Source organism: Guyanagaster necrorhizus, assembly GCF_019112545.1.
Source record: "Guyanagaster necrorhizus MCA 3950 unplaced genomic scaffold BT62scaffold_1, whole genome shotgun sequence".
NCBI lineage: Eukaryota > Fungi > Basidiomycota > Agaricomycetes > Agaricales > Physalacriaceae > Guyanagaster > Guyanagaster necrorhizus.
The window spans coordinates 596326-623666 of NW_025064880.1; the positions used below are offsets into that span (position 1 = coordinate 596326).

At 48.5% G+C, this 27341-nt stretch overlaps 10 protein-coding genes across 10 annotated transcripts; 6 read left to right on the forward strand and 4 right to left on the reverse strand.

Annotated features, from left to right (window-relative positions):
- Window positions 1–2: 2 nt before the first annotated feature.
- BT62DRAFT_1070337 (uncharacterized protein) lies at window positions 3–1414 on the forward strand. Its single transcript, XM_043178642.1, has 4 exons — window positions 3–146; window positions 208–600; window positions 649–863; window positions 917–1414. The coding sequence occupies exons 1-4, from the start codon at window positions 56–58 to the stop codon at window positions 941–943; spliced, it is 726 nt and encodes a 241-aa protein (XP_043046086.1). The 5' UTR covers window positions 3–55; the 3' UTR covers window positions 944–1414.
- BT62DRAFT_958534 (cysteine proteinase) lies at window positions 975–5394 on the reverse strand (the record flags this gene model as incomplete). Its single annotated transcript, XM_043188457.1, has 19 exons — window positions 975–1274; window positions 1332–1461; window positions 1513–1629; window positions 1679–2131; window positions 2181–2334; window positions 2387–2496; window positions 2554–2730; window positions 2776–2858; window positions 2919–3168; window positions 3218–3300; window positions 3346–3960; window positions 4011–4119; window positions 4170–4282; window positions 4338–4440; window positions 4493–4601; window positions 4653–4839; window positions 4891–5060; window positions 5123–5264; window positions 5322–5394. The coding sequence occupies 19 exons, from the start codon at window positions 5392–5394 to the stop codon at window positions 1156–1158; spliced, it is 3297 nt and encodes a 1098-aa protein (XP_043046087.1). The 3' UTR covers window positions 975–1155.
- A 758-nt stretch (window positions 5395–6152) lies between these two features.
- Window positions 6153–11589, forward strand: BT62DRAFT_925150 (uncharacterized protein). Its single transcript, XM_043184732.1, has 6 exons — window positions 6153–7630; window positions 7678–7815; window positions 7868–8464; window positions 8518–8781; window positions 8831–11146; window positions 11197–11589. Exons 1-6 carry the CDS (start codon window positions 6278–6280, stop codon window positions 11449–11451), a joined length of 4923 nt encoding a protein of 1640 aa, XP_043046088.1. The 5' UTR covers window positions 6153–6277; the 3' UTR covers window positions 11452–11589.
- A 159-nt stretch (window positions 11590–11748) lies between these two features.
- On the forward strand, window positions 11749–14038 carry BT62DRAFT_939605 (DNA primase, large subunit). Its single transcript, XM_043187722.1, has 8 exons — window positions 11749–11965; window positions 12017–12274; window positions 12321–12441; window positions 12497–12607; window positions 12656–12793; window positions 12848–13114; window positions 13166–13320; window positions 13370–14038. Exons 1-8 carry the CDS (start codon window positions 11862–11864, stop codon window positions 13701–13703), a joined length of 1488 nt encoding a protein of 495 aa, XP_043046089.1. The 5' UTR covers window positions 11749–11861; the 3' UTR covers window positions 13704–14038.
- On the forward strand, window positions 13790–14771 carry BT62DRAFT_11951 (phosphatidylserine synthase). Its single transcript, XM_043179752.1, has 2 exons — window positions 13790–14216; window positions 14266–14771. The coding sequence occupies exons 1-2, from the start codon at window positions 13962–13964 to the stop codon at window positions 14650–14652; spliced, it is 642 nt and encodes a 213-aa protein (XP_043046090.1). The 5' UTR covers window positions 13790–13961; the 3' UTR covers window positions 14653–14771.
- A 31-nt stretch (window positions 14772–14802) lies between these two features.
- Window positions 14803–16245, forward strand: BT62DRAFT_1070341 (uncharacterized protein). The gene is made up of 6 exons (XM_043178643.1): window positions 14803–14990; window positions 15048–15196; window positions 15251–15328; window positions 15379–15533; window positions 15583–15685; window positions 15739–16245. Exons 1-6 carry the CDS (start codon window positions 14876–14878, stop codon window positions 16153–16155), a joined length of 1017 nt encoding a protein of 338 aa, XP_043046091.1. The 5' UTR covers window positions 14803–14875; the 3' UTR covers window positions 16156–16245.
- BT62DRAFT_958544 (AAA-domain-containing protein) lies at window positions 16136–19815 on the reverse strand. Its single transcript, XM_043188458.1, has 6 exons — window positions 19155–19815; window positions 17679–19100; window positions 17382–17629; window positions 17016–17331; window positions 16861–16962; window positions 16136–16808 (listed from the first exon to the last, which is right to left on the reverse strand). Exons 1-6 carry the CDS (start codon window positions 19795–19797, stop codon window positions 16252–16254), a joined length of 3288 nt encoding a protein of 1095 aa, XP_043046092.1. The 5' UTR covers window positions 19798–19815; the 3' UTR covers window positions 16136–16251.
- Window positions 19816–19885: 70 nt separating this feature from the next.
- BT62DRAFT_958545 (CDP-diacylglycerol-inositol 3-phosphatidyltransferase) lies at window positions 19886–20944 on the reverse strand (the record flags this gene model as incomplete). The annotated part of the gene is made up of 5 exons (XM_043188459.1): window positions 19886–20241; window positions 20297–20378; window positions 20429–20542; window positions 20590–20764; window positions 20815–20944. The coding sequence occupies 5 exons, from the start codon at window positions 20942–20944 to the stop codon at window positions 19966–19968; spliced, it is 777 nt and encodes a 258-aa protein (XP_043046093.1). The 3' UTR covers window positions 19886–19965.
- Window positions 20945–21585: 641 nt separating this feature from the next.
- Window positions 21586–23752, forward strand: BT62DRAFT_925155 (glutamine-hydrolyzing asparagine synthase). Its single transcript, XM_043184733.1, has 9 exons — window positions 21586–22149; window positions 22200–22490; window positions 22539–22641; window positions 22695–22845; window positions 22907–22948; window positions 23002–23078; window positions 23138–23256; window positions 23306–23345; window positions 23400–23752. The coding sequence occupies exons 1-9, from the start codon at window positions 21618–21620 to the stop codon at window positions 23497–23499; spliced, it is 1455 nt and encodes a 484-aa protein (XP_043046094.1). The 5' UTR covers window positions 21586–21617; the 3' UTR covers window positions 23500–23752.
- On the reverse strand, window positions 23741–27318 carry BT62DRAFT_925157 (hypothetical protein). The gene is made up of 5 exons (XM_043184734.1): window positions 26262–27318; window positions 25440–26211; window positions 24609–25382; window positions 24487–24548; window positions 23741–24437 (listed from the first exon to the last, which is right to left on the reverse strand). Exons 1-5 carry the CDS (start codon window positions 27125–27127, stop codon window positions 23882–23884), a joined length of 3030 nt encoding a protein of 1009 aa, XP_043046095.1. The 5' UTR covers window positions 27128–27318; the 3' UTR covers window positions 23741–23881.
- Between the last annotated feature and the right edge of the window lie 23 nt (window positions 27319–27341).

Below are 27341 nucleotides of genomic sequence, written 5' to 3' on the forward strand. Positions count from 1 at the left end.
CTATCCTCGTCTCCTTAATTGCAACGCTATCAACGACGCCGGACGCTTTTTGATAATGGCTTCCATTCTCGTTCCTTTTGCATATATCATCGTTGTGTTCGGAGCCTTGTTCATCTTCAGTCACTATTACCGCAAACACACGTCAGGTATCTCTTTCATCCACTCTTCTGACGGACAAGATAAGACTTACGTGACCGCGTTTCGTAGCGCAGACATTTGAACCATACTTTTCTTCGCATCCAGAACGAAATACCTATGTAACTCTTCTCCAAAAAACTGACCCGCCAACTCCGGACGCGCTGCTCAAAGCTGCTCTTGTCCGTCGAGCAGTCGCGGATGTGTATCGAGTCATTCGCGTTAGGGAGGATAAACCTGCACTTCAGAACCTGCTTCAAAAAGGATCCGTAGGTGATGATCTTTGGAACAGCCTGCTTGCTGCGGAGAGAGAACTCGAAGGCGAAGTTATGGAGGTCGTCACCGAGGCAAACTCTTTCTTGGAAGGCTGGGGCCAAATGATCTTTGGGACAGCAAATGAAATTATTGCCAACGATAAAATTCGGGCAACCTTTGAGCAGATTTCAAACAACAAGGTGGATTTGGGTAAGTCTGTTTCCTGACTTTCCCTTTCAAATGCTAATTTGTTGGTAGAACTGAAATACGGCGTGAAGGCACATGCTCTGCCTACGCTTCCTCCACCGGCATCGACAGCCCCTTCATCTAACTCCCCCAAAGCATCCGCGGCGTCTATAAGCGCGACAAGCCCAAAGTCAACGAATAGTCTCCAACCACCACTCCCCAGCAACAGTGCCGAAAGCGTTGCCTCCAGTGACGGTGAGGGGTCCCAAAAATTCGTGTCAAAGAATGTACGTCATTGGCCGTCCTGAGTAAGATTCACCACTAACCTCTTGGTGGACAGGCTAGGAAAAATAAGAAACGCAAGTGACCTCAATAAGGATACCACAATTATTTATTTCCCCACTCATATAGGCCTGGCGCAATAATAATTCCATTTTACATAGCAAAAGCTGAGAAATTTACTGTAATTGACGAGTGAGCGAGAAATGTACAATGATGAACGGGAAGAAATAGCGTGAATGAGATGTGTAACAAAGGTTCCCTGACGAACGAAAACGCAAGAATAACACAGATCCATATTTATCCTCTGATTACGATTGCTTTCTCTCCAGCACCTGATCTTGTTTTCCCGGATTTGTCTACATGGTCAAGGCCGAGCACGTCTTCCGGCGCAAACTGATGTTCGTAGATGGTATCATCTGCGATGAAGACGCCATCAATACTAAGCATTGTTGTGGGGAACAGAAGATGCGTACCATCTTCGATGTATGATGGTTGCTTGAACGTAGACACTTGGATCAAGGCAAATCGATATTTGGTCAAATCTCTATCAGATACACCTATCCGTGCTTGTAGTCGCTTTTTCGTGTCAGCGAATTTCTCGCCCTAAGACATCATAAATCATCTTCGACCTTAAAAGGGTAGAAATAAGCTCACCCGCTTCACAACAAATTTGAAAGGCACTCCGTGCGTACGAGAAACCTCTTTCGAGAAGTGGAAGACACCAATGACCTTGTCGGAGTCATCGGCTTCTAGTTCTTCTCGAGGAATTTCCTAGAATGAACGTCATGAGAAAAGTTGACTGGATAGAAGCGTGTAATACCTCGGCAAAGAGCTCCACTGGGTCAGGAATGTTCCCTATCATTTCTGAGCCGGTAAACTCCTTCTGTGTCTTTCCATCCTTCGATATCTCGAAGACCCGGATTTTCGCTGTACCCGTTGGCGTCAACGTCACAAGCTTCGCAAGATTTTCTGCCAAGTCGTGCACAGAGCTGGTTTTGGGAAGTAAGAAGGAATGGGATGCCTCCTCCTTGTTGTGAATACCCGTCCACACAACCTTTAGACTTCGCTTGGTCTCCAGCTCAACTATACTGACGTCCAACTTCTCATAGAGAATGACTGTACTTGTGGTGTAATAGGGCGTCATGATTTCTCCCACGCTTTGGTTCAAAGACCGCTTGAGAATTGATTTGGGTTGACCGTTAGTAGCATGAGTTGTCGTGAATCGTAGTTTAATTGGATCGTGTCGTAGATATTCACCGGCTTTCATAGACATCTACATAACTCCGTCAGACAAGCTGCGAAAACGTGTGGGGAAATCTCACCGTGTCATAATTGTGCTTCTTGCTCAAGACCAAATTGAATTCGGGATCGGATTCGTCTATCTTGGGTCGGAAGATAATCATGACCCGGTTTTGCAAGAAATCGTAGTATCCCATGGGATTGGAGTGAAGACCTTGGCTCTCAAGGTCGTGAATCCTGTCGTGGTATCAATGGTACATACACTGCTGTACGATAGCGGTAGACTCACTCCTTATCCGGTAAATCAACTTGGAAACAAATCACATCCCCATCTTGAATCTCGCTTTGGGCGAATGTCATCTTTGGTTTCATTGCTTCGATCATGCCAGGTTTAATTTCCTGACAGGGTCGAGTCAGATAACTGAAAACAAGACTGCTCAGGTAACGTAGACATACCTCATACAACTTGATTGGCGTCCCTGGCGTCCACCGCATCCGTTCGTTGATCAGAGCAACTAAATCGCCGACTTTACTTGTTCGTAGCATGTAAACCTTCCCAGCTCCTAGTAGCGTTTGCTTTGACGTGTCGAAGTGCTTCAGAAAGACCATAATGGATTGTGGAGGAATATCGGCCTACGAGAAAATTAGATATCATAACAAGTTATGGATGCTGCTTACCTTGGTTGGATCAGGAATGACATCTAAATATAAGCGAAGATCGGTTTGTCTTGCCGCCATATTATTACGGATCACCTCAACAGCTAGAATAGATATTTGTGAGCTAGAAGTCCACGTCATAAATATAGTCTTTCTAAACTTACTCAAGGTTGGCTCGTTCTCAGGAATGTGCGTATCAGGCCGCACGGTCTTATTTTGTCGATTAACAAGAACCCATAAACGAATCTGATTTTCCGGATAATGAAAATGTTGAGCGACCCGAGCCTTAAAGACTTTGTATGTTTCCTGTTTCAAGACGCGGAAGCTCGGCAATTCAGAGGGCGGCCAGTTCTTGTCATCAAACGTGGCCAAATCAAAACCTTCGTGATGAGCAAAAGTGTCATCAGTTATGACCTACAAATCTCATTAGATCCAGAAAGCCAAGGCACGATAAGATGCTCACTTTTGCAGTTAAGAACAGATGTTGCTCTTCTCTTTCTCGTTTCTTGGCTTCAATCTGTAACCGCTCCTCGTCCAGTCGTCGCTCTACAAATGATTAGATATGATTTTCGCTTGGAAAAATGAACTTACTGAGATGAGCAGGGGTATCCTCCTCCGTGAACGGAGGTAGTACTTCATCAATGGCCGATTCCCTAATGTACACCAACATATACGCGTTTGTGAAACGTTTCACTGCACGGGTCTGATTTCGCTGCTGTAAACCCTGATGCATACCATTTAATACTTCCCCACCGTAATTCTCCTCCAAGACCTCCCTGTCGGTAACGGGTGTCACACGATCATCGTCAAACTTTAACCACCGCGTTTCACGATCAGGCTTGATCAAAGCAAAGTAATGTCCGCCATGAAGGTCACCCGAATGCACCAAGACTCCATGAAGCTTGTACAACCAAGGTTTCGATCGATCCGCTGAAGGATCTAAAAATTCGGCGAGGTCAATCTCAAACGGGAATTCATGGCGATCATTGATTTTGACCATGGCATCACGCTGGATGTCGTACTCAAACCGCTTGAGCTGGAGATGCAAAACGGGTGGGAAGGACTCAAAGATTATGCCTTTCTTCGCATCTTGAAGGCCATAACCTTCGGCTTGGTATTTGTTCTCTCCGTCCAGAGTTTCGACAGCTACGTAATCCTTGAAGGACTCATAAAGGTTCTTCATGCCCTTGACATTGAGTTGAATATCTGCGCACAATCAGCTTAACACGCCATTGACGATTGGGGGAAAATCGTACCATTGAACTCTTCGCTCCTTGATGACTCGTAATTCACGCCGACGCACTTGATATAGCTTTTCATCTTTCCTAAAAAGAGCTTTGCAATAGCGCCTTCTGCTATAGTACCCTAGCAGAGCGTAAGAAGGATATCCATAATGTTTTGAGAGATGGACAGACCTTCATCTTAGACTCCAACTTATCTTGTAAGACCCGGTTGAACTCTTGAACATCATGTTGTAAGAAAGAATCCAACGACTTCCAACCAAAGGACTTGGTCAACTCAGTTGTGCCTGAGACGTGTCGTTACAACGAAGCCTATAACTTGAAGCCAAACCGGTTACATACCTACGGGTTGGTCGGAGGTTTGAAGATGATAGAACACACGCTGTAGAGCGAGGGCAACACTCTCAGTCGGATGGTCATCCTCTGTAGGAATTTGATATACAGCCTGAAGGACAGGATTTGATAAGCAGATACCGCCAAAACGAGACGCAACATACTCGACGGAAATATCGAGTGCAGTAGAGCGATTGGAGCAGCGAGTTCATGTAGCAGGTCGCACCCTGGTTCTTTAAACCTACAAATCCTGTCTCCTTTTTCGAATCATAACTGGACAAGGGAAATAAGTCCTAGGTAAAGAATGGAAACGTGCATCCTCACTTGACAAAATTGTGCCAAAGCACACCAGTGGGATCTTCCAGAACGCGCACGAAGACAGATATATCTGCAGAATCTTCCTCGATTATGGGTCGAGTATGACCTTCCTGCTTAGAGAACAGCTTTTTCAGTTCACTAAACCGGGTGAAACCCCAGTCGCATTCTTCAGCGATGAATCGATGATGAGCATCTTATAAGCAATAGTCAGCTTTGAGCACCGGAAGAAATGGCTCATACACACGGCTGACGGTGAACACAGTAGGGTCATTAATATTTGATATAACGAGTGCAAACTGTGCACATGCGTGCCAGCCCTCGGGGGCCTTCTTAGGGTCCGCATAGTCAAGATAGACAGACACGGTATCATTTGGAGGGGCATTAGAGTTTCCAAATGGGAAAAGTAGTATACGCCTGAAATGCAAATGATCAAGCTGAGGATGATGCAACAGAAAGATGTCAGATAGGCGACACACCATTTATGACCGCCGCATTCAAACTCTGGACCTGTGAGTTTCTTGTCGAGTTTCTTCCAGTTTCCTACCCGCCAATGAGAAACTTGAAAGTCTTTGACATCGTAGCCCATGTCAGGGAGGTGTTTGGTGGCGAATGCCTCATCTGCCACGATTTGAGATGAGATATGCGCAAAGAAGAGGGAAACGTAGAATGACATACGATCTCGAACAGAAATAACCTCGTTGACTTCAAGGGGGGGGCCTCCGTTTACTTTCTCGTCTAGAACATCCATATTGTCGGTCTGTAAATAAAGACGAGGCGGCGGTCAACATGAGAGATGTCGGATAAAAGATAGCGACGCACCATGCCCTGGAACAGGTAAATCTAAGGTATGGTCCCAGGCCTTGATTAATGAAGGACCTTTACAGCAAGACGTGGATGACAGAGTTGGAGAGACTGGATGTTAGATACGTAGGGTGTTGAGCCTTACCAAGTGACTCTGGAATTGCCACAAATGCTGACAAATGCCATCTCCGGCATCCTCCGGGTACAAATTGGTCCGTTTTCCTATTTTCCTTTTCACTCAGTCACGATCCTTAAATTGTCTCAACAGGATATCCTTGTTTTTTAACAGGACTTCGCCAGCCTTTCCGCTGTCCACTGTCGGTAATGAGTCAACATCGTGTAACAGAAGGCTTCTAGGGGGTGTTCGACTGCTGCGCTCGTTTTGAAACCGGTAGCTAAGCGCCGGGATGGTCAGGTTTTATGACCATCCAGGTGCTACTTCACTCTCAATTGGCGTTGCCTCTTCGTTTCCAAAGGTCGCTGTCGCTTTTTACTGCTCAATGACACTCGAACGAAGTAGGCTTACAGATTTACTCAATGTAATGCATGTACTTAGTAGAATGATATACATGATGTTGGCCCCAAAGAGATTGCTCTGACGATGCTAAAAGGCGAAATGTTTCAGTCTACATCGCCGAGGACGTTGCCCTCTCGGGCTCTGTACAGTTGTGATCGGCTTGCTGGCTTGATGTCGCCTAAAGCGGGGTTCATTTGGGTTCGCCTCATGTCGATACCACCAACTTTGCCTTTTCCTCACCATTTCTTTGCCGATTCGTCCTTTTTTTCGCAGGGGAAGTGGCAGTCCAGTTCAAGACATCCAGGAGACTTGAATGAAGAGTTTCTTTCACCGCAAACATGTCCCAGAAGCACCAGCCCCAAAGTCGACCGTGAAGAAAAAATCCGAACATCACAGGAGCTGGCTGCCAACAGGTGGCGATTCATCTCGTCAGAATACCTCGAGGCAGCCAGAGCCTACCGATATTAGGCAAAAAATCGCCCAGGACGACGGCAAGCAACGCAGCAGTCGGCGACCAGATCCCCAGTCAGTCCCCGCGTTGCACCTATCTCATATCGCTCTGGTCAGGGAGACACCTGTTACCAAAGGTTCGGCTACGTCGCCCAGTTATCCTGCACCGCCGCCCGTTGTCGAGCCTCACGCGTCACGTCCTCCACCGGCAAGCAATGTCAGTTCTGCTTTTCTTAAGTCACCAACTCCTGCACCGACAGTCCCGAGACAATCCTCTACGATGCAAGGCAGTTTAAGACCTAGCGATCCAATGCCGACCTCCAATATTGAGATCAGCTCTTGGTTGAATTCCAAGCCGATCAGGCAGAGCCATTCCCGCATCAAGACCGTGTCGAATTCCACGCATCCCGAATTTTGGATACCCCCCCAGGACTCAGTCAGATCCTCCACCGAGAAACCTAGCGATAGACGCGGTCATTCGCGTAGTCGAACTGATCCCGCGGGTGTAATACTCCCTCCAAACTCAATCTTAGGACCAGATGTGGGACATACTTTACCTCGGAAACATCGAGAGAGGGACGGCGACAAAGAGAGGGAGAAAGAGAGGGATGGAAAGAAGGCACACGAGCCCATGGAGGCTGGGATCCCGATATCTGCATCGGCCTCGTCTAGGAAACACAGAGAAAGGGAAAGTCGAGGGAGAGAGAGGGAGAGAGAACGGGAGAAAGTCACCAAGAAAGTCGCAGAATTTCATGATCCAGCAGGTTCATCTTCGCGAAGACCAGGAGAAAAGTCTAACCATACAGACGACGAAGGTCAAAGAACGCGCGACAAGCCAGAGAAAACCCGGGACCGAAGGAGAGAGGATGATGGGGAACGAGAACGGTTGAGAGAGAAGGAGGACAAGCGGCGGGAGAGAAACCTGGAGACGGATAGACATTGGCACAGTGATTCGGAGCGGTACAAGAAGGCAGAGAGCTCAAGGCATCTCAGTTCCGAAGTCCGGCAGTCTGAGAGAGAAAGAATGCGCGCAAGGGTGCGCGATGCTAGTAGACCGATGCCACCAGAGCCAGCACGGGAGCTCGAGCACAAATTTCGTGGAGTCCCAATGCCAACGCGCTCTTATGAAGAGGGTGACAGTTCTGATAGCTCTAAGCCCCGACCGGTGGCGCACAGACACCGAAGGCATCGAACTATTGATGAAGGAAATACTGTGGTAAGTGTTCGATGTCCTCCTTGAGATTGTCTTTAACGCTTCTTTAGAGAATGAAGATCCATGAAATCGTTCCATCAAGTTTGGGCCGCGAACCTCCCATTCGTCCGGTATCTCCTTCCATGCTTCTGTCGTTCCAAGCTACTCCTGACTCTCAGAAACCAACTTGGGACACGCCTCGCAAAGATGTATGTACTTTACTTCCATTTTCTCAGCATGCTGAACCCGAAGGTAATGAAGATTCCAGTCGACCGCACCAACCTCTCCACAGAGGGAAGGTCGCAAAACTCTGCTTCTGCCTCTATGCTTGAAAAGTTGCCAAATGCTGTCGGCGTCAACAAAGGTCCTCCAGGTATCGAAAAGTCTACTATAGGTCTCTCTGGGATGTCACGCACACCAGTGGCCTTGGGTACCCGTGAGGTGCAAGATCAAACGGAAATACTTATTACTGTACCCCTGTCCAGATCAACGCCTCCCGAAAAACTTGTACCAGAACAGCTACCTGCTCAGGTCCCAAGAACTAACATTGTCACACCTTTGCCTGCACCCAGTGCCCCTAGCACTCCTGTTTCTATCTCCCAGCCACAGCCACCAATCCAATCGGCAACACCTAAGCCCCTTTCTGGTCTTAGAGGTTTGGAATCGAACATCCAACAAACTTCATCATCTGTACCCACAGCTTCGTCGACGCAATCGCAAGCACCTGCCACAATTGCTCCCGCCAGCGCTGAGACAGATTCAACTTCCCGAGTTTCCAAGTTTGCGCGTAAGTCAAGAAGCAAGGATTCCATTACTCCAAGAAATGTTCCTTCGTTGACTTCAAATGAGAAAGACAAGGCAAGAGGTTTCCATTTCCTCGGGTGGTGTAACTTTATAATGACTTTATATAGGTTCTCCGTCCTGAACCGACATCTGGAACTCTAAATGGCCGAGCCGAAGCATATCCTAACGCAGCGATAATCCTAGCATTATCAAGCACCTCCAAGTCCGATACCAGGGTGTCACCTAAGAATTCGCCCATGGAGCAGCAAACTAGGGAGATTAATCCATCTTCTGTACCAATCACTTCACAAGAACGCCAGATTAGTAATTCTACCAATGACAGTTCTATTAAGCCCATGGCCTTTCCGAGTATCATCGATGAATCATCTCCGGTGCGTCCCAAGCCTAGCATTATCATTGCTATTATTGATGGGTTATTAGAAGCACAAACGACTGAACAGTACAGGCGCTGTTGATACAAACCAACACTCTTCGATCTACGTGAACAAAGAGAATTTCAGTGCCAATGATGCTAATGTACCACCGGTTACGCGTGTCGATGGTCGTATACCTGGTGTTGTGCCAAATATGAACATCGGACTTTCTCTACCACGTTCATCTACTTCAATGGGCATGACACCACATAAAATACCCAGCATTCCAATACCGCTTGCTACCTCTGTCCAAACCTCCTCGAATGCCGTCATCGGCGCATCTTTGCACCGCCCATCTACCGCCGTGGGATATACACGTGTGCAAACATCGCAGTCCTTGCGCCCTGATAATACGCGCCCTGTCGTATCCGAGTTTCGTAGGGATGTGCTGTTAAATTCCCAAGCTCAGATCCAGACTCCTTCAGGAAACTCATCCGCTCCTAATCAAGGTGATAGCAACGCCCAGCGTCATTCTCCTTCTTCAGCTATTCCCGCGAATGATATGGGCCGAGTGAGGCATGATAGTTCCAGTTCCGTGATCAACGTAGCACCTGCTACCGAGAAATCTTCTCCGTTTCCTGCGGAGACTCCTTCAGTTCGTCTTATGCCCCAGTCGAGCAACTCTCCTTTCATGCAGGCATCTAGTACCCCAAAGCTTGCGACGACCGATGATCCACGGGATGTCGTCGAACTCGCTGTAGGATTTCCATCTATCCCTGAAACAGCTTCACGTGGCGTAGGTCTGTCTCAGACGACTAGTAACTCTGTGCTGAAGTCGGAAATAAAGACATATGGTCTTCCAAACAGTTCAACACCTGCATTTTCTGCACGACCCGATATTACTACCGCAAGAGCGCCGGCGCGTGACGCGCCTACACCTAGACCCGTATACAGACACCCACGTTTAGCAGAGCTTTTGACTTCTACCTCCACAAAAGTGGTAGAGTGTCATGTAGAGGAGCCGCACGCGGGTCAAGTAGATGAAACCAAGACACCATCAAAGCCGTATGCACCAGACATTGCTACGCAGCCCCCTGCACCTGTTCAATATTCACCAAAACCGTCAAGTCCTTCGGCTAGGTTTGTACAGCCTTCGTCCTCAAAATCGACGCCTCTGTCAATATCCGAAGCCCAAGCACTCAATTGCTTTCCGCAGCCCCCACCTCTGCGTAAGAGCCACAACCATAATGTTTCTCAGTACACGATACTACGATCTAATGACCTGTCTACGTCACGTCTATCCCAGACCAAACTTGACGTTATTCCGACACCACCGACCACAAATCGGATGGAGAGTGTTCGGCCAAATCCATCGATCCAGGATGTCTCCATTATGCCACTACAACATGAGCGGATATCGTATACACCCGCGAATTCAATTAGTGTAGGCTCTTCGGGAACCGGCGGGGGTGACCGTCATGCTACTCTGGCAAATCTATCAAACAGCCGTGTGTCGAACAATATGATATGGAACCCCACAATGCAATCCATCATGAGCCCCGCGATGGCCCCTCAGTCCTCTACTCGTTTACAAGAAAGGACAACGCCTCAAGCACCCCATTCTACGCCAACTCCTGCTTCAACTGCTGTGAATAGAACCTCCGGAAAGACGTACACTTCATATAGTCAACGGTACGGTGTACCATTAACCTCAGCTTCAAATCCTGTCACAGCTCTGGATGCTGCTTTACATACTCCGCCCACCACACAGGCTGCTGGTCCCTCATCTTCATCCTCTGCGCCGCCATCGCAGCACCATCCGTCTGTATTGCTTTCATCGAATTATATATCAGCACCGTCTCAAGCGAATATTAATTCTACTCCCCGCCCAAGCAGCTCCCAGTCCCCTGTTGTCCCTATCCATCCGAGTCCTGTGAGTCGGCATCCATCGCAAGATTCTATCCTCAAAACGCCGTCGTCCCTTACACCGTCTGTTTTAAAGCAAACACCATCTCGCACATCACTTTCTGCATCGATGAATTCTCAATCCCATGAAGCCAAGAAGAAAGGCTTTTTAGGCTTGTTCAAATCTAAAACGGCCCAGCCTTCGCAGTACGAGATTTGGAAGCCTCCAGAACCGAGCGGTCCCCGCAAAAGTGACTCAAAAACCGCCGAACCAGCATCTGCTTATCACAGCAAGGGGTTGGCGTCTAGAGTCAAGGTACCACCGCCCGTCTCTGTGCCCACTACAACTGCTATCCCCAACGCGAGTAGAAAAAGCCCAGCGAAGACTAATTTCACCCCTTTCAAACTCCTTGCGGCTGCATCCAAGCGAAATCGTACAGTATCAGCGGCATCGGCAGAAGCTGTCGATGGTACCGCAGTGCGTATGACTATACTATTCCAAGAATCACTACTTAGTCTTCGATCTAGCCAAATACAGTCGTAGGTTCTCCGACAGCATCGATGCATAGCCAAACCCCTTTGCAGGTTCCCCCCCCTCGAGATCCTATGGTTGCCACAAGGGAATGGCGCGAGCAAAATGCGGATAGTTATCGCAAGAATGGCAAGAAGAATCGTCCGGGGGTGGTATTTGAGTTGGCCGAAGAACCAGCGGAGGATAGGCCGCGACTGAGACCGATAAGATCTAGAGGGAGTCCCAGGGGAAGTCCGAAGCATTCAAGCTAATACCCCGGAGACATGAGTGCTGTAATCCATAATATGTATATCTAGTGAGGATTTATGTATTGTAATAACCTACTCATGTATTATTTAGTAGACATTGTTTTATATCTGGGCTAGTACTAGTGATACGTTCCATGGAGAATTCATTATTCCTGGTGCAGGTATCAAGCTGGACGTTCCTTGACAGGCAATGTCTCTACCAAGTATAGCGAAGGTGATTATCATTGAAGTGATTTCGACCGTTCAGACGGCCTGATTAATGGATTTGAGGCCCTGATTTGAAATTGGGCACCGTGACAGGCGCGTGACACATCGTGTGCGTAACTTTCAAAGAATTTCAGCTCATCACTTCCACTACCTTGCATCTCTTTCTGTTTCCATCGATTTCTTGCGACTGTGACTACGTCCTAGATATGTGGAAAGCAAGGAACCAGCAAGCTAGAACTTCAGCAGCAGGTGACTCAAAATTTCAAGGCAGCAGTCATTCCGACCTTGTGTACCCTCATAGGCTCAACTTGTGCGTTTGAAACCATGTCGGAACGATCAGTCTGAACTTATTTCTTCTTAGCTACGATTCTCCTCCTCTTTTTGACGTGACCCTTGAAGAATTCGAGGAATGTGCCCTAGATCGCTTACGAATCCTCGCAGAAATTGAGTCGTCTGCAGCTCGTAACCGGACATGGGAGGAGACCAAAGCAGTGACTGTGTCGCAATGTTTCAAGTATCTTCCACTTAACTCGACGTCAGCCGAGAAGGTGGATAGGGATTCAGAGAGGCGGAAGGATCATCTGGGGCACTTTGTTTTGAGGCTTGCGTTCTGCCGCTCGTACGTGTCGTGACTCTGCTTTGTTTCAAAAGTTGACGCGTTTAAGGGAGGACCTTCGACGACGCTTTATCAAGGCAGAATCAACACTGTTCAAGATACGTTACGATACTGATGACTCGAAGGAACGGAGAAATTTTTTGAGTTCGCGAGATTTTCGGTGGATAGCGGTGCATATCTTTCCCCACATTTTCTCTTGTTGCCCTGTCACTGATCATACTTTAGGTCGATGATTCTGAAAAAGCAATGTACAAAGAACAGTTGAAGGCCGCCTATCATGGGCTTAAATCTGAGTCTGATAGGCAGAGTGCGTTTGCGGCTGATAACTTTTACAAGGTATGGAGTTTGGTCCTTCAAGGAGAGTGGGGGATGATGTGTATCAAGGTGAAATGGACGCGTGTGCCAGATTTAGTCGACCGACGCAAGGTCTTTCTAAAGGGCGGTTGGGCTTACGTCCCTGGACGGGAACTAGCCAGTATCGTGTTCCAAGAGTTCGAAGTACAATTAGACAAGGCTTTGAACGTGCGCGTCATCGTTATTTCGTGCCTCTGTTTTTTTTTTCCTTACGGAATTCAGGTCACTGCCAAATCCCTGCCACGACTAGATGAAGATACACGTCTGGTCCCAATACTGAACAATCTGTCACAGGGATTTTTGGCTGGTGTTGCTTCAGACTGGAGTGGAATGTCCTCTGAATCGGCAGGCGACGGCATCACAGCCGACATGATTGATGATATGGCCAAGAAGCATTTCCCTTTGTGCATGCGTGTAATGCATTCGAACTTGATAAAAGATCATCATCTCAAACACTTTGGTCGACTTAACTACGGACTCTTCTTGAAAGTGCGTGCTTTCCTTATACATACTGATCCGTTCATGTTCTTTCCCGAGCAGGCCCTAGGAGTCACCGTCGACGAAGCCATCATTTTCTGGAGGAAATCTTTCATGGGAGGGAAGGTCACCGAAGACAGATTTAACAAGGAATACAAGTACAACATTCGTCACTCGTATGGCTTGGAGGGTAAACGGGCTAATTATCCCGCAAAAACGTAAGTTTTGCACGGTATTTTCCCAGCCTTTGCTCAGGTCTTCATATAGCTGCATGCAATTGCTGCAAGGAAATGATGAATACGGCTGTCCGTATCGGTCCTTCACGCCTGATAATTTACAAACTGCACTACTGGCGGCTTATACACCCCTTGGTCTGAAGTCGATAGATCTTGCTGAGATCATGCATACCAAGAAGACAGAGCACTTTCACGTAGGATGCACTCGGATTTTTGAAATCACCCACGGACACTGTGGGATCAAGAAAGGTGAAGGGGTAGGGGATGGTGAAAGTGTGACTCATCCAAACCAATATGCTGCGCGAAGTATAGAACTGGAGAAATCAAAGGAAGTCAAGACGGAGGCTATGGATGTGGACGACTAGGATGAATGCGTTGCGCCCCTGCCCCGCCGCGACAGGTGACACCGTGACAAGTCAATTGTGTGTTTGTACTTGTCTGTAATTAAGGTTTTCCTTCTTGCCTTCTACATCCTCTTTGGACATGAACCAACGAAAAGCCGAGTCCACGAATGCTCACGTTGTTAACGAGGACAATGACGACTGTGATGCTCTTCACCGATACCCAGATTTTGACGGTCATTTCTCCTTTGTCAGGTAGATATCTGCCTTGCCATTCGAACAATGCGTAGTTTGATGATTCCTATCTGTAGGAATTTCCGACTTGCAGATATGGTGACAATAATGAATGGCGTTTGCGGATCGCTTTCTATATTCTCATCAGCAAGATATCTTGTTACAAATGATCCAGACTATCTCTGGACTGCTCTTTGGTGTCCGTTAGCAGGCCTTATATTTGACTTCCTCGACGGGAAGGTTGCACGGTGGAGGAAGTCAAGCAGTATGTTGGGGCAGGAGCTGGACAGCTTAGCGGACCTGGTATGCATATTGAATTCTTGGTCTTGTGCCTCAGCTCACCGCGGTGCAGATTTCTTTCGGAGTTGCCCCTGCCCTTTTGGCGTTCGTCGTCGGGCTGCGAACATATCTCGACACCGCCATCCTTACCGGCTTCATATGTTGTGGGCTCGCTCGTCTTGCTCGTTTCAATGCGACTGTCGCACTTGTTCCAAAAGATAACTCAGGCAAAGCTAAATACTTTGAAGGCCTCCCTATTCCCTCATCCCTGGTTCTTGTGGGCACGCTGTCGTTCTGGGTCAAGAAAGGGTGGATAGAAGGTCAAGATGGGATTCCCTATGGAACAATTACATTATGGGGTAGCGAAGGGGGTCGAGGCGAGCTGCATATGGTCAGCATAATTTTCGGGGCTTGGGCGGCAGCGATGGTCAGCAAGACGCTACGTGTTCCCAAACTTTGACTGTATACAGGACAAGGTTTTCTTAGCACATTTCTTTGTGAAAATTGGTATACGAATACCATGTGTTCAGCGTCATGTTGAGGCTTGGTTGAGCGACAATTAGCTGCGATTTGTTTGTTCAATGTGACATAGCTATCACACCGTGACTACCGACGCGTTTCTTTCTCTTTCTCTCGTTCTTTTCCTCTCTGTACCCCATCACTTCGACGCGTCTGAATGCACCATGGTCTCTGCAGATGACGTTCAGAGAGTTTTTCTTCAGGCAGTGCTCTCCAGAGGTGTTCTATCTGAGAATCTGGCAAAAATTCTTTGGGCGCGAAGCGTTGAAGTCGTTAAAGGTTCTAGCTTCTTATCAAAACATTGAGAGTAGATAGATGCTCACGCGCTTATTTTAGCTGCAGATAAGGATGTCAATGTGCAGCATACCGGATCCGATGCTTCTTGGGATGATTTTGTAGCAAAAGTGAACAAAGCACTCGACGCGTTAGATCTCGGATTTCGCCTCGTGCAAGACGAATTGACTGGTAAGAAGATGTATGTCCTGGTGCGTGGAAATCCGGTCAATATGTGAATTTCTCGCTGCTCAGCATTCGCCCAGGCCAACTTGAAGGACGATGAGGTGGCTCAGTTGGCTACGGACTACACTGCCGGTGAAATTGCATTCTTCAAGGCGGTCGTGAGTGTAATCGTTTCAGGTCCTAGCGGGCTACATTGACGCGTTTACAGGTCGAGCAAATCATGCTAGCACCGCGTGAAGCATATTCGGTCTCGTCTCTTGCTGCTCTCCGCGAAGTTAGTCAAGTGAAACCAAGCATGTCCAAGTCCCAGGCAGAAGACGTTTTAGCCAGCTTAGTCGCCAACGGCTGGTTGCTCAAGAGCAGGTGAGCCGCGATTCTGCTTTGTCTGCGCGTCCTACTAACTATCATCTGGGCGGGGGAGATATTCTCTTTCCGTGCGCACACAGCTGGAGCTCCAGCCATATCTGAAACACACGTATCCCGATGATATTTTAGAATGCACTATCTGTCAGGAGGTATTCTTGTTCTTCTTCCATCGTTTCCGCTCTAGTTCAATTCATATTTATAGATGGTCACCAAAGGCATTGCATGCCACACGCCGAATTGCAAAGTTCGAGTGCATACATGCTGTTTCACGCAAACACGGAAACATCGCAGCTCATGTCCTGCCTGCAGTGTTGATTGGCCGCGAAATGCCGGCAAACCACTCTTGCCTGTCGGTGAAGACGCAGCTAGAGATGGTGATGACCAGCGGAGAAGGGTGAGGCATGCCACGGCACAAAGTGACGACAGTGATGAAGACGAAGACATGGATGCTTCGCAGGAGCAATCTCAGCCAAAACGCAGTCAGAGAACAAGGAAACGAAAGGATGTCAGAGTGGAAGTGGATCAAGACGAGGGCCTAAAAGATGAAGGTGATGATGACGACGATGGTGATGATAGTCCCAAGAAGAACCAACTGTCGAGACGAGGCTCAAAGAAATAGTTAACATTCATGTGTTGATAAATGTGTATTGTATGCTAAGGTGTATTTAAGTATTGGCGTTTCTAATGATCAAATAATTCGATACAATACTCCTAATTAAACGCTCTCTGCATTGCCAGATGACTTTGAAAGGGCATTTGCGGGAAGAACTCTGCCATCCTCCTCCACGAAGTTGGCGGGATCAGTGAAGCCAAAGCGGCCCTTGCCCCAGATCTGCCGTCGCTTGCGATCCCGCCGTCCTTCTCCAAATTCTTCATTCCATTTGCGCAGAGCTGCTAGCGTCCCCGTGGCTTCAGAAGAAGATGGCGTGATCTCCTTGAGTGCCTTGACAAAATGGCGATGGGATAGTGTCCGTGTGACAGTCTCCACCCCTTCTGGCACGGTCTCCGCAGACCCCGGCTTGCCTTCTTCAATGTCCGGCTTGTTGGTCTCCGTAGGCTCTGAACTGCTCTCCTCAGATGCTAACACCAAGGACTCCTCAGGATCAGACTTCTTTTTCCGTCTGGTCTTTGGTGTGGGTGATTCAGTCGATGGTTCAGCTGGAGCATCCGAACTATCGACTGGCTGTTCAGCTTTCGCCGTCGCATTTGATACCAACCATGGTAATTCAACGTGCTCCTTGACAGCATCGACAGCGGCAGAAACACACAAATCTGTGGGAACACTTAACAAATCAAGAAACAATAAAAAAGATGGACGACGAACGTTTCAAATCAGACCCAGAAAAACTCTCCGTTCGTTTAGCCAAATCTTGGATGTCGACATCGGTATCCAGCGTCTCGTGTCTCAACAAGATTTTGAGGATCTCTGTAAGAGCGTGAGCGCGTTGATAATGATCAAATTTTTGATAAGCCACATACCTTCCCGCTCCTTTTCACCTGGCAGGTCCACAAGTAATCGACGCGGTAGACGACGTAAAACGGCGTCATCCAAATCAAACGGACGGTTAGTAGCACCAATAACAATGACATTAGAGTCCTTCAAGGTCTTCAAACCATCCATTTCCTGCATGAACTCTGTTATAACGCCACGGTAAGCGATAGAGCTCCCACTATCTCGGCCCGACGAACGAGCGCCGAGAAGGGCATCAATTTCGTCCAGGAAGACAACACATGGTGACAGCTTTCGAGCAAGGGAGAAAACGGCCTTGACAAGCTTCTCGCCTTCTCCAACATACTGTATGACAATGGTGAGAAACCTTGAAACGAGTTCAGAAGACGACTCACCATGTCCATGACATCCGAAGGGGATACGGCCATCATGCGACAACCAGCTTCCTTAGCCAGTGCTCGAACGACGAGAGTCTTACCCGTTCCTGGAGGTCCAAATAGCAGACATCCAGTGATGGTATGCTCTTTTAGAATGCCCTGCTGAAAGGCTTCGGGGTGCAACAATGGAAGAGACACAATAGTCCGTACAGAGTCGATTGTATTTGTCGGAAGGTGAACCTGGCTGAACGTTGTAGGCATTGCAGCTAAAAGAAGTTAAACATGAGTGAGAAGAACGATACAGTGTGCATTTACCTGTATTGACAATGCATGGTAACAAGCGCTGTTCATGTCCATCAAGATCAGGATCATTTTTCAGTCTATCCACTACTTCGTCGATGGACTCGGATGTCTTTTCCTCTTGATCTGGCTCGTCTTCATCATCATCTTGGTCATTTCTCGTTCGAGTAACGGGAAGGGCGTCCTTCATCCACGATTTCCGGAGATTCCTAGACAACCGATGACCTGACCAAGCACGGGAGACTGCATCCCAAGAAACGGATGTAGGCTCCAGTGACAGTCTCTCACCCTGAGCGACTGCTGATCGATCCGCTACGACGCTTCCAACAGCACGATCGGCAATATGACGGACGGTCATCCAGAGTTCCACCCGTTTTCCCCAGTCATCCCACATTCGCTCGTGGTCAATCACGGACTCTGGATCAGATTTTTCTGCGTCAACCACATTCTCTTCCTCCTCTTCCTTCTCTGCCTCTCTTAGTAGGTGACTCTCAGCCCTCTCAGCATCGAGAGCGCCACCTATGGCCCCTACAGCCATGCGTATAGTCAACTCATTAATTTCCCTTCTCCGCGCTACCCGACAATCCCGTTCATCTGGAATTGAACGAACACTGGGAACGAGGATCGAAGTTCGGAAAAAGGTTGATCTGGTGTCCACAGAGTCTGAATTGCTTCGGTTTGACATCCCTGGAAGACTGGGTAGAGGTATCGACATGTTACTCCCAAGAACAATGACCTCAGGTCTCTTGGAATCCGAGTCGTTGTTATCTTCATTGACCAATGTTGGAAGCTCCTCGAGGATAGAAGCGTCACCTTTTTCCCATTTTTTGAGTCGTCGGCGTAGCCGAGCCTCCCTCGCCTTGTCCGCAACTTCATCCTCGCTCCAATCCGTCCGACCGGGTTTTGGGGCAGAGGTTACTAGTGATGCAGAAGGGTTGCGGTTCATCAGAAGACTTAGAATATTTGGGCTTGGCGAGGAGGGAGGTATAAGGATTTCAGGCGGTGTTATTGGCGGCGTGATGCCAAATATGATGGTCATTGGGTTGCATATGGGTGATGAGGGGGACGATATTGGACCGCGTCTACGTTGACGGACAGAGGTTAGGAGAGGACGGTACCAAGTAGATGAAGTCGGCGCCAATGTGGGGAAATCACGAACGTAAATTATTCGGGGGGTGGAAGTAGGCTGATCGGAAGGTATGTTGACGAGGGCATCGAAGAACATCTTTGTCTTGTTCGGCGGTGCAGCTTTGGAACTGGAAACTACCGCTGAGCCCCGGGCGCTGGAAGGGGACATGACTGTGACCGTCATTTGCCCGGACGAAAAAGGGCCTGCGTCGTCGTCGTCGTCTTCCTCAGCCATAGTAGGACGCGAAGGTGGTGTCATTGAAGCACGAAAATGTAGCGGATTCTTAGGTAGCTGAAGAAAATTTGCAGCTTGTCAAGAAGTTTCGATAAGTCTGAAAGGGAATAAAAATATATAGCACGTACCTTTGCCAAAGTCGCCCCATTCCCCTGCTGCGAGCTGTACTGCATCAAGAAGAACGACTTCGGAACCGGTCCTACGTGCTAGCTCCCTCACGGTTGCATCAATCACATAGTCACCTCCTTCTATTGGACAATAGAGCGCGAGCGTGGGTTCTGTAGGTGGTCCTTGAGGAGATGCATATACAGCGCGATTCTGCGTTTGTGGATGAAGAGTGATATGCAAATTATTTAGGGCTTCCTCCAGGATTTCTGGTGGAGGCAAACAGGTTGCACTCATAGGTTCACCATCTGGCAGCTCTGTCGGGGTCCATAGAATATCCAGACCTGGGGGCAGATCGATGGATTCGATGGGTGGAGCTGGGGCCGCGGTGCTCGTGCTCGTTTTACGCCTAGACGGTCGTTCTGGTTTTTCTGGGGGCGGAGCTTCTGGTGATGGATCCTTTGGAGGTTCCTGTAGCGATGAAGGCTCTCCTGGTGACGAAGATGATGAAGACGACGACGACGATAGTAGTCGAGTGCCGGAATTTTGATGTGGAATCCGTTCTTTCGCGTAGGACCGGACAAATCGAGGAGTCGAAGATAAATGCAGGCTCTTTACTGTGTTAATGAGAGACCTGGACCTTGGGAGAAGTGATTGGGGCTGCATTCACGTTGACAGCCGGAGGGAAGCACCGGGAGCACAGATCTCGCTTACTTTCAAAATTTGAAAGCGATCACGTGTTCACACATCTGGAAAAGGTTGAAAAATATGTGTGAAGATTGTTCGAGATGAAAGTACATAAATATGACTAGAATCCAGCAGAACGGAATAATATTATGACGTCTTTTCCTGTCTCGCCTTCGCCCTCTCCGCTAAATCAACACCCACAAGGATTTTGGATGCTTTCCATAGCTGAACTAGATTGATAATGTTCTTCAGAATACAAACAGGAGCACTCAGCCATGCGATCATTTGTTGATAAGTCATTCCGACAAGGAAAGACGGAGTGCTTGGATGAAGCAAAGGTACTATCGGAGTGTCAATCCATTTAACAAGATAAAGTGCAACGTAAAATAACTCGTTCCCAGCGCAGACGAGGAAGAGTGTGCGCTGCAATATGGTAAGACATACTTTCATGGAAATACAACAATAGGCCGGAACTCACCCTATCATTATAGTAAAGCCAAAGAATTCGGCTGACATCACTCGTAACCAGCTTATGACTAGAAGAGCCAGTGATTATCGAACTAAGGACGGATATCAAGACTGTGGAATTAAATCAAGGTCCCCGGCGTACCTATACATGTGCATATAATGGCTTGAAAAATCCAGTGCTATGAGAAACTGGAACAAGACAGCATAGGTCGGATATGCAGAAGCCAGATAGCACAGTAGGCATGACGTCGCACATCTATCGTCATCTCAGTACGATTTCAAGCATTCGCACCAAGAACTTACCTATCCGTAACCATGTCCAGGACAGCACCAAATTTCGACGACTGGTTCAGCGCACGGGCAGCATAGCCGTCCGCAACATCAAGTATACTTGAAATGCCATACAAGATACTGGAGTAGATGGGGTGATAGCTCATGTAGTGAAGAGACACGGCCGCGAGAATAACTCTCACGTAGCCTACAGTACCTATGTGTGCGACGCATGGTAAATGTGACATTAAGACGTACCAATAATGTTGGGCACGAATAGAAACACGTTTTCTGAGTACGTCTGCGCGGTCGCAAGATCAACAGCCGCCTTGGCATCTACGACACTCAAAGGACTCTTCTTCCGCTTTTGCGAGGCCTTGGGGCTCATATTTCCGTGAAGTCTGAGAGCGAGAACCGAGACGTTGTCGTGGAAGGTGGTGGAACGGCCCAAGTAGGTCAAAAAAGAGGGACAGCAGCAGACCCGGCTACTTGACAAATGCGGATGTGTCAGTATCTTTCACTTAAAGTTTATCCCCTTATCTTATCGTGATGTGAGTCAGAAATTTCTCAAAATTTAATTTTGTTCCCTGTCTACCACGGAAAAAACAACTCGTATACGATGTGTGGAATCTGTGCAGTCTATGGGCTCGAAAAACCGGCGTCGGAGCGAGCACACTTCATCGCACTCTCAAAGCGAATACGCCATCGTGGCCCTGATTGGTCGGGCTGCTTTGTAGGCAAAGAAAGCATCTTGGTGCACGAACGACTAGCAGTTGTCGGGGTTGGTCAGTAGTCCCTTTGTTTTCGTTGATATTTCGCTCATTGCCTGGCAGATACTGGTGCTCAACCTTTGACTAGCCAGGATGGCAAGCTGATCTTGACCGTGAACGGCGAGATCTACAACCATATTGCCTTGCGTTCATCCTTACAACAGGAATACAAATTCAAGACTCACTCTGACTGTGAAGTCATCATTCCGCTGGTGATTTTCTTTACCATCCGACCGCAATTTCCTCTGACACTGCTGACAGTATCAAGAGCATGGCAAAGATCTTTGCAACATGCTGGATGGAATGTTTTCTTTTGTTCTGCTCGACGAATCAGTCACGCCCAGTCGAATCATTGCTTCGCGAGACCCTATCGGTATCACCACGTTATATCAAGGCTGGAGTTCCAAACGTCCCGGAGCAGTATATTTCGCATCCGAACTCAAAGCCATTGTTGATGAATGCGACAAAATCATTTCGTTTCCTCCTGGACACGTCTATGATAGTCGCGACGGCACAACGACGCAATACTACCGCCCAACTTGGTGGCATGGAGATGATGAGGGTTACACCGCCACAATCCCATCAACACCTGCCGATCTCGCTCTTCTCCGCGAAACTCTGGAAGCTGCGGTACGCAAACGGTTAATGTCCGAAGTCCCATACGGTGTCTTGCTTAGTGGTGGACTTGATAGTAGCTTGATTGCTTCCATCGCGGCTAGAGAGACAGAAAAGGTCGCACAAGCCCATTTCGATGCTCGGAAACGGAAACTTGAAGAGACTGTCAGTGGACCGCCTACGCCGAACGGCTTAGTAACAGAAGAAGGTTTGTCTGGCCCTCAGTATGATACAGTAGTCACTGATTTGCCTCTTCAGCAACGTTAACATCATGGCCGCAACTACATTCGTTTTCCATCGGTTTAGAAAACTCTCCTGATCTTCTTGCTGCAAGGAAGGCAGCCCATTTCCTTGGAACTGTGCACCATGAGTACGTCTTTACCGTCCAAGAAGGTTTAGATGCTATCCCGGAAGTAATCTATCACCTGGAGACCTACGACGTCACCACCGTCCGTGCGAGCACTCCAATGTATCTATTGAGCCGAAAAATCAAGGCCATGGGCGTCAAAATGGTTCTCAGCGGGGAAGGAAGCGATGAAATTTTGGGAGGTATGTTATGTCTGCCTGCGTCAGAGTGGTCACTCATACACTCGCCAGGTTATCTCTATTTCCATGCTGCCCCTGACGAGGCCGCGTTCCATCAGGAGAGCGTGCGGCGCGTGAAGAATCTGCATACTTCTGATTGCCTTCGAGCGAATAAGTCAGTTTATCGTCCCTGCCCATTGATGTGAAACACCTAATACGATCTTCAAGATCGACGATGGCTTGGGGACTTGAAGCTCGAGTACCTTTCCTCGACAAAGCCTTCCTTGAAGTTGCTATGAACGTTGATCCAAAAGATAAAATGTTCCACAAGGGTACTAGCCAAGAAGTCGACGAGGATGGGTGTCCAAAGATGGAAAAAGTGCGTCCTTTTCGGTCTGGCAAAGACTGACAGTTGTTAAAAAGTTGTCATGAGTGTTCAGTATATCCTTCGGAAAGCATTTGATTGCGCACCAGATGGCAAGGTACGTGCAGCTGGCACGTGCTCAATGTTCCTCAATGCATTTATTTCATCAAGCCTTACCTGCCCAAATCCATCCTCTGGCGGCAGAAGGAACAATTCTCTGATGGTGTAGGATACTCATGGATCGATGGGTATGCCTGAATCATCCCGATTCTAGCCCTCCCAAACACTTAGGCGCCTTTTTCTACAGCATGAAAGATCATGCAGCATCTGTCGTTGCCGATGAGGCCTTTTCCAAGCGGACCGAACGTTGGCCAGAAGGCACGCCTGACACGAAGGAGGCTTATTACATTCGTGACGTTTTTGATGGTGCATTCTAAGTTACATTTCATCGTAGTGCAATTCTCATCATCATCAGGTCTTTTCCCGAGCGACGCTGCTGCCAAAACTGCTGTACGGTAAGCTAAACTACTCTTCTTTATTACATGTCTAGACTCAACCAACCCTTGTAGTTGGATACCCCGTGGCGACTGGGGATGCGCCTCTGATCCATCTGGTCGAAGCGTCAATATCCACAACGCGGCATACGAAAGCACTGAAAGTAGTGATTGAAAGAAGCTCAGAAGCAGCATAGTGATACAACCCAGGTCTAAGTAAGTGGAGTGATAGAAAAGGAGAGAAATATATATGATAGTTCGTATATTGAGCATGCGGGGTATTTGGCCGTTGACGATATTACCAGAAAGACAAAGAACTGGGGAAACATATCGTAAGCGTAAACGTCGATATAGCAGAGATGAGAGCGAAAAGCATTCAAAGGAGAATTGAGGCAAATACTTATACCCACAACACCGGTATATATAATGTATGAGAGTTTAATAGTAAATGATAAGGATGCAGCGAGGGTGAAGGGTGGGATCGCCGGAAAATGTGGGAATGTCAGAGTAGGCACGCACAACATAAGAGAGTAGGGAACAAGATGATTATGGGGCCTTCAAGCATTATTTAGAGACGGATCTTTCGCAAGCATCTGACGATATAGGCCTACCCCAGAGTCCTCGGATGGTGCAGGAGACGCTACAGTCTTGGGCTGCACGGTGCTTTTAGAGCTAACAGCGGCACTGGTCTGTGACGTATTCCGTGCCCTAGTTCGATGCTGCACATTTTTCGTGCTCGCATTCCACTCCGGGCGAGTCACCGTAGATTTCATATCATCATGTCTCCGTGAAGCGGGCGTCGTCGCCCCCGTTCGTCGACTGGGCGCCCGCGCCGTCGGAGACCCATCTGATACTAATCGCGAGCCAAATTTTGCGTTGGCGGAGGATTCACGCCCGTACGAAGGTGCACCCCCTCGTCGTGGGTTCGCCACTGCGAGACGACCCTTAATGACGGGTTTCTGGACCGTCACTTTGTCCGCTCCCCAGTAAGAAAAGCTCATTTTACTTTTTCGATCTGAGTCGTCCGAGTCCATACCTCCATCTTCATCTTCACGGTCGTCCGGTAGAGGAACGATTCGAGGCTGGTGCACCTGTGCACGGGTGCGTGCGACACTAGGATAATTATGTAAAGCTTTAAACCAGTCGAGTGAGAAAAACTCACTCCTCCATCGATACAACACCCTCTCTAGGCTTTGCGACGTCACCGATAGCCCAATTCTCTATCTGTAGATACTACATCAATTATCTTTATTTATCAGAATGCTTTAGAGCAAACAGACAAACCTTTATAAACTTATACAGATTCCGGGGCTTAGTATGAGAGTTTCGTCTTCCCGTCGTCGCATACTTAGCCTTTCCTTGCATCTCCGGCATACTCGTCGTTCTGGAATTGGTCGGAGCCGCCAACGGTAGACTGGTTGTTCCCGTCCGCTGGCATTGCAGCACGACGTCATTAAACACTACCAACCACAAATCCTTCTTCCCTGGACTTCCCAATACGTCGCTCAGCCGCTTGAACGAGCTCTTCCCTCTCACTCCCCCCGGTGGTGGCGACGACGCTTTAAGTGGTAGACCCTGCATTGATGGTGGACATTGCTTCTCCTCCACCAACACCCTCGAAGGCTTCGGTAGAGCTAACTGCCGTACCTTATCAAGCCCCTCGATCCTAGCGAAGACATCCCTTGTCTTGTCCCTCTCCTCCTTTTGTATTTTCTCATCTTCTATACTCCTCACAATCGCCTCAACCTCTGCCACCATCTGCAGGGTGCTCTCGTACTCAAACGTACTCGGATCTGTATGGAAGAGCAGATTTTGAAAGAGGAGGGGATACTTTAGCAGTCTCTGGAAAGGTTTTGAAAGTGTGATCGCCAGACCAGTTTCGCCTTTTTCACTAGAGTTCTCCTCGAGCTTTTGGAGGAACTTGCACACTCTGTTCCAATCTGCTACGTCTTGGTTCTTTGGTTTCTTATTCGACACGTTGGATAGTGCGTTATCAACTTGTCCCAGAGCCCGTTCGAGGTGAAGGACATAAGTCGCGTACCCGTGGAAAATATCCGCCTTCCAAAGACACCGATCAGTAAGTTTGCATGGAAGAAATCTGATGGATGAACTCACATTCGAAACAAACACGTCGGCTAACGTCCTTACGAGTGGGTATTGGTCGTCATATCGCTTCTTCAAACTCTCCGACAGTCGCTTGTGACCATCTAGAACGCCGCTATCGACAACCTCCAGACAAATCCGAAGATCTTCGGGCAACTGATGTGGCGCAATCGCATCACCGAAAGGGTTACTGCCCGTTTCGCTCTTCTTGAATTTGCGTAACATCCCTGACTTTACCGTGGGGCTTAACGCTTTCGAATGGCTGAGGTGTCGCTCCCGCTCCCGATCCACTACTATAGATTGCCTGCCTAATGACTGGGTAGACTGATTGGCCCGTGCGGGGGGAGGAAGGGATTGATGAGACCGTGTTGGGAACGGAACCGACGTGCCGGGTTTCGCAGCAGTCCTTGTGACCGTAGCACGATAGGGTGAACGGGGATGATTATGTTTTGAAGCCTGGCTTGCTGTGCCGTTCTTCCGCGGGGTATTGAATGCCCTCCCCATGTGATCGTCTCCCTCATCTTCCTCGTCACTATCTAATGATTCAGTATCGATGTTGGGAGTCCGTGAATGCGCTTCAGCCGAGGGTGTGGGGGACATGAAGCGCGCCGCAATAGGAGGTAGATGATCAACGGATTCTGTTGGTGAATCGGTGCGGAAGTAGTCATAATCGAGGTTGGGTGTCGACGCTGCAGATAGCGGGGTATTTGTTGACGGAGCGGAAAAAGGATGCAGAAGGGGGTCAATAAATGTGTCTTTCATTTTCACCAGTTCTTGGACGTATCTACAATGCATTTGGTAAACAGAAACTTAAGGAAGATTTCTGGGACGCACCTTTCCTCACTGGAAATAATTTCAAACAATACCTCTTGGCGCGTGCGTTCTCTCGAACCGAGGTTGGATACAAGATCTTCTTCTGTAACCTCACTCCAAGAAGCCGCAGCGAGAATTCTGCTCCCACTAGTGTTCTCCGTCATCTGGGAATATGGCGAGGTGGACCTGAGCGATGGGGCTGAGGCGTCAGGTCTCTGAAGATATGGGGAAATGGCGCGAGTGGAAGCAGCCTTTCCCTTGCCCAAGGAGCCTAGATCGGTTTTGGACGACGAGGCACCTGAGGGAGTAGGGCCTCGTGGCTCTTTGTGGGTAGCCTGGAATCGTGATACGTTCGTCTTGATGGGAGTTGAAAGGGGGGCTGCTAGAGGTGACTCAGGGAGAGGGCGATCAAAGTTGGCAGGCGTTGGTGGAGGCGAGATGAAAGCAACCTTTTTCTGCACCTCCGACCCTGTAGCTGTACACACGCTACCGTTGGCATATCCCGATCCGTTCTGCTTCCTCTGACTGCGACCCAAATTGTCGAGATCCTGGCGTGGAGAAACGGCGCGAACGGGCAAGTCGGGAAGAGGGTCCTCAGCACGCGAGGGGGTGGGAGAAGTCACGGAAGGCGTCGGCGTCGTTGAGGTCGTCGGTGAAGGGTCGTCGTTGGGATGTCGGGGAGGGAGATGGGACGAGAAATGGTCTGGAACAAGTTCGGGAAGCGGCTTGAAATTGGCGTAGGAAGTCGGGGTATTAGAGGCTGTCCTCTGGGACTCCTCTGGGGGCCAAGGACGTAATGGAGGAAGCTTTTCCTTTGGAATGGATAATGAATCTCGTTCCTTGTCCCTGCTGCCACCGATATGCAGGCGCGACAAGAAAGCCTTCATGAGTGTATGCGATCAGTATCTATGGACAACCTGAAGTGAATGCAAATCGAGCCAACAGCGAGCTTGAATAATGCAATAGAAAGCGAAGCAAAAGACGACGACAGCGCAGCAGATGGACACGGAAGGAAACGTGGGCGGTTAAGTAGGGCAGGCCGTGGTATCGTGGTCGTGAAATGCAAGGCAGAATACAGTCAAAGGAAGCAAAGCTAACCTA